General features: G+C 34.3%; 1 protein-coding gene across 1 annotated transcript; it reads left to right on the top strand.

Annotated features, from left to right (window-relative positions):
• The first annotated feature begins 770 nt into the window (after positions 1-770).
• Positions 771-4,635, top strand: LOC113750207 (mitochondrial import inner membrane translocase subunit Tim9). Its single transcript, XM_027294184.1, has 2 exons — positions 771-963; positions 4,261-4,635. Exons 1-2 carry the CDS (start codon positions 869-871, stop codon positions 4,445-4,447), a joined length of 282 nt encoding a protein of 93 aa, XP_027149985.1. The 5' UTR covers positions 771-868; the 3' UTR covers positions 4,448-4,635.
• Positions 4,636-5,031: the final 396 nt, after the last annotated feature.

Below are 5,031 nucleotides of genomic sequence, written 5' to 3'. Positions count from 1 at the left end.
CATTTTTCTAAAGACGGGCTAATTGACTTGGTGAAAAATTAATGAATGTTAGTTAGTGAAAAACACACTAAAGGCAAAGGATTGTTGATTTAATTTAACATTTAATAATCAACCAAATTTAAAAAATCATAACAACTAATAAAAATGACATTACAATGATTAAAATAATGGTTAATGACATTTACTTTCCCCAATATTTGACCAAATTACCAATTAACCCTTAAGATTATCCTAAATGACATTCATCCCCTTATCAGCAATGGCATCCATGTTAATGTTAAAGGTAGTAAAATGACAATATCACCCTAGATTCAAATGCATAATTACAAGAAGCTTGATTGGAAAAATCAAAAAAGAAAACTTGAACTAAAATAAGAAGGAAAAGTAAAGAAAAAAAATGTAGGAATGTAAAACACGAAGAAATTTTAAATTCATGAGATTAAACTTACTTTTTCCTAAAAAATAAGGAACAAATTATATACTTTACATAACTATATACTTGTTGGTATAAGGAAAAGTACAAAAAAAAACAAAACAAATAAAGGAAAGATAATAATAATAAGAAAAAAGGAGCCCCTCGACACCACCATCCAATATTCCAATTCACCAATATCTTCGTATGGGCCTTTGAAAGAAAAGAAACCTTCAAAAAAATCACAGTCGAGGCCTGTGAGGAGGTGGACACTATTGGCAGCATAGGCCCAATCCACTTCAATGCCCATTACAAGAGTAGCAATCCAGTCCAACACTATTACCACATTATAATCGCTGTTGTTGGCAGAGCTTTTAACTTGGATAGCTAGCTAGGGTTTTGGAACCTCTGAAAATCAATTGGGAAGGAAAAAGGAGGAAGAAGAAGAAGAAGAAGATGGACAAGAGCATGCTTGGAGACTTGGATTCTCTTCCGGAAGAAGATAAGGTTCGAATGTCGGCTATGATCGATCAACTCCAAATCCGTGACAGGTAATTTTGTCTTCTTTTTTTTTTTGCCAAAATGAAGATTGAAATTTTAGTGCTTAAATTTTCCCTTTTTGTTTCTAATGGTTAGTGAATGTGGTGAAGTGGGTTGATTTTTCTTTTTATTATTTTGGGGTTTTGGGTTGTTTACGACCAGAGAAAGAGGAGGTGGTGGTGGAAAGCTGCAGTTTTTCAGTTTTTGCAGTTGTTTACAACCGGAGGAACAGGGAATTGAGGAGCAGATTAATTTTTCTGACTGCAATTTAAGCTCTAAAATTTTCTGGAATTTATTTCATTTTATTTTTGGTCTTCCATTTGCAGTTTAAGCTCTAAAATTTTCTAGAATCTGGATCCAAGATAGGAGACTAGGTTGATTTTGTCAAAATGGTTACTGTTTTATATTACCCAAATATCTCGTGTATTATGGTTCATGATTTGTTTTGTCACCTTGAATCTCAACAGTGTATATTTCTGTAAAAAAATATTTAGTAGAAAAAAAGAAGAATTTTAGTATAATCTGAAGAATTTTTTTGAGTTAGTTGAAGATTACTAATCAATAATGGACTTGCATATTTCCTGTACTTCTACTTATTCTCTTCTTTTTTTTTTAATGATGATTGGACATTGTTATTTGTTAGTACTACTTAAGAATTTATTTCGGGATCCAGTTGTACGTGGATTCCCATGTACAGTTAAAAAAGAAGTTTATGAGTAAATCATAACTTAAGTAACGATTCAGTTATTCCATCAGGCAACCACATAAAATACTTGCTACTTACTAGCTACTACCATGTTCTTCAGTCTTCATTCGTAGTGATGAACGAATGTGGTAAAATTGGGAGATTTTTTGTTTGTTCCAGGAAACGCTTAAGGTTGAATTAATTAGCTAGGGCATGATTTAGTAGTGATAATGGTGTTTATTAGCTAATAGGATTTGTTTGAGTCCAGGACAATAGTGTTGTCAGGATGCTGTAAATTGTCTGTTTATTCTTTGAAAGTAAAGATCGAGAATTTAGTGGTTTTAGGGTTTTTGGTTTCCCATGATCAAACAATGTGGTGAAAGTCTGTATTTTCTGGTGGGATCTGGATTGTTTTGTTTTGGTGAAAAGCAATTGAGCTAAAAGCTTGCGTGAATCATTTGAAGCATTCACTGGTAGTGGTGGTGTAAATTAATACTGTTCTTTGGATGCTGAAAATTGTTTGCAAATAGCTTGATGTATAAGCTATATTCACTTTCTTTTATTCTTTGTTTGGGTCAATGTCCAAGATTTGAATGTTTATCCTATTTTACCCTGTCGTATCTTGATTATCATTTTTTTCGACTAGATTAGTTTGTCTTGCATGGTGAAATTTTGAATTTTATGTGTGGTTGGGTTGCATTCTCAGAAAAAAACCTGTTTCGGTTGTGTCTATGAGATTTTTGTTCCCTCAGCCATGCTTATCTTTTTCCTGCAATTGTCTTAGTTGACTAATATTATTATTATACAATTTTATGTTAATGTGCTTAAGCTTTTCATGTATCAAGGCACACATGTTAAGACTGAAAAGGGCAGCAAGAAAGCGTAGGCTATGGTTAAAATTTGACCAATTGCATATCAGCTCCCTTGTTTTCCTAGTTGTCAGTACTACTTGAAACATTCCCTTTAAATCGATAAGGCCCCATATTAGATCACGACTTACTCCTATCATGTGTTTCGATGTGAGATAAATGACTTCCATGATAAATGTGTCTGAAAAAGTCCAAAGTCAAAGGTAAGAGCACTTATACTTTGGGACACAGAGTGTATACTCTTTGTCTATATGTCAAAATGATAGGATTTAACTGTCAAATAATCAAATATGCAAAGAATCTTGAATAATATAGTCTGGAGTTTAAGTTTGGAAAAGTTAACTGGACAAGGAAATCATGATAAAACAGTTTAGTGTATAAAATCAAATTGAAAAATGCATATCAATCTGGATATTTGTTCATTCTTTTAAAAGTTGGTGGCTTTCTGATGGATGGATATTGGCTTTGGCCAATTGGATGATCTATATTGTGATTGACATGCTTTCTGCAATGAAATGTTATCTTTATTTAAAAAGTGAAATGATCTTCTTCATGATTTCTGCATCTGCTGTGGGATGTCAGTGTAATTGAGAATCTGATCTAAAATCAGGTAGTTCCTTTTTCTTCATGAGCCAATTTTAACATGTAATGGAATTTGATGTGCACAGCTTGCTTTGCTTCAAGACAGGCATAGTTTGATCTCCTCTGCTTCTTGATGCTGCAACTTCTGATTTTGGAGTGTTCTTCTCTGTGTGCATCACCGAATTGTGGTTACCTGTTGCTTTTTATGCTTGGAACTCTCAATCTTTGTGCATATGTGGTACTAATTTTTGTCAACCCCAGCTTTTTAACTTTTTCTACCTTTGTTGGGTTGTCGGGGTATTTTTTTTTTTTGTTGGGGGAGGGGTAGTAGTGGCAATTGTTGGATAGAGTATATTATTGTTTCCATCATATATATTGTTTATTCTGCATTGCATAGATCATCAGACTTTTTCTCCTGTATTTTTTCTTATGTAGTGATTGTTATATCTGATTTGCAATTCATCAGCATCATTTTTTTTCCATGTTCACATGATTGTCCAAGTCTTCAAGAGTCTAGCTGGAGCTTTGAAGAACCTAATTTAGTGCAAGATTATAATGACGCATGAGAAGCTTTTGGAGGAGGTCAAAACCTACTTTTCATGGACAGAATTCAAAATTCACTATTTCTTTGTTACTTGTTAGCTCTCTCTGGGTTTGCTTGTTGATAGTAGTTCTCTTTTGTTGACATTCTCTTTCCCCTGGGGTCCTCTTACGGGTTAATTGTATTTTAACCTTCCCCACCAGAACATGATAAATTATTTTCTTCTTTATAGTTTTTCACAACGTTGATGAGCTTTTTGCACTTGTAAATGATGTTTTCTTGGCGAAGGACTTATCTTGATACGAAGGACATGTTGCAACATGTAGTTGTGACAGACCATGGATTAAAGGCCTGGGTTCATTTTAATTCTTAGTCATGCATGGTAGGTATATCTCAGCGCAATTACTGAGTTTGTAATTTCCAATCAAAGTGTTAGTGGGAGTGTTCTATTACTGCTATTTATTAGGCTGAGGAGCTAATTCTTAAAGTGACAGTACTTTTGACACTTTGTCAGCATGTCCGCGTCAAATTGCTATTCATAGCTTATACAAATCTATATGCGATATACATATGTATATTGTTGCTGTAGTCTAAATTACTTGTTTGATTTGTGCTTGAAACTACGGTGCAGTTTAAGGATGTACAACTCACTGGTGGAAAGATGTTTCACCGATTGTGTAGACACCTTCCGACGGAAAACTTTAGATAAACAAGAGGAGACTTGCGTACGCCGTTGTGCTGAGAAGTTCTTGAAGCACTCGATGCGCGTTGGGATGAGATTTGCAGAACTTAACCAAGGTGCAGCAACACCAGATTAAAAGTACCTCTAAGATGTGTTGTTGGGATACCTTTTTTAAGAGCAAACTATAGTCAGTATGCACTATGAGATTTTTTTTGTGCTACATTATACATTGGCCGAGGAGCATTCTTAAATTTTGATGCAACTGAGACATTCAATAATAGGGTTAAGTCATTTGCTCTTTATAAATTAACGTCATTTGCTTCAGCTCTTCGTGTAAGGCGAGGAATGTTATTGGCCTGGTATTGCCTAGTTTTATTTATAGCTGAGCTAACATGTTGTTTGTCATCAAAATTTTTTTTAATGAAAAGTGAAATCAATACAATCGTCTAAATGACTACACCTGAAATTTGTGGGTAGGCCTCATTTGTGATTTCTAAATTGCGTTATTTGCACCCTAAAAAGGCATAAAAAGTGGAAAAGTTTTGGGGTTGTTTTGTTTATAAAACGCACCCAATGCCAAGTACGTACGCTACTGAGGCTGCGAAGGTTCAGGAGTTATTTTTAACAGGTTTTCCATGCACCAGTAAGTTTGTATGAATGCTATGCCGTTGGCCATGGTTTATATGAAAACTGGTTCAGCATTCGATTTAGTAAATTGGT

This window comes from Coffea eugenioides, chromosome 10 (genome assembly GCF_003713205.1).
Source record: "Coffea eugenioides isolate CCC68of chromosome 10, Ceug_1.0, whole genome shotgun sequence".
Taxonomy (NCBI): Eukaryota; Viridiplantae; Streptophyta; class Magnoliopsida; order Gentianales; family Rubiaceae; genus Coffea; species Coffea eugenioides.
This window is presented reverse-complemented; position numbering and strand designations above follow the sequence as displayed.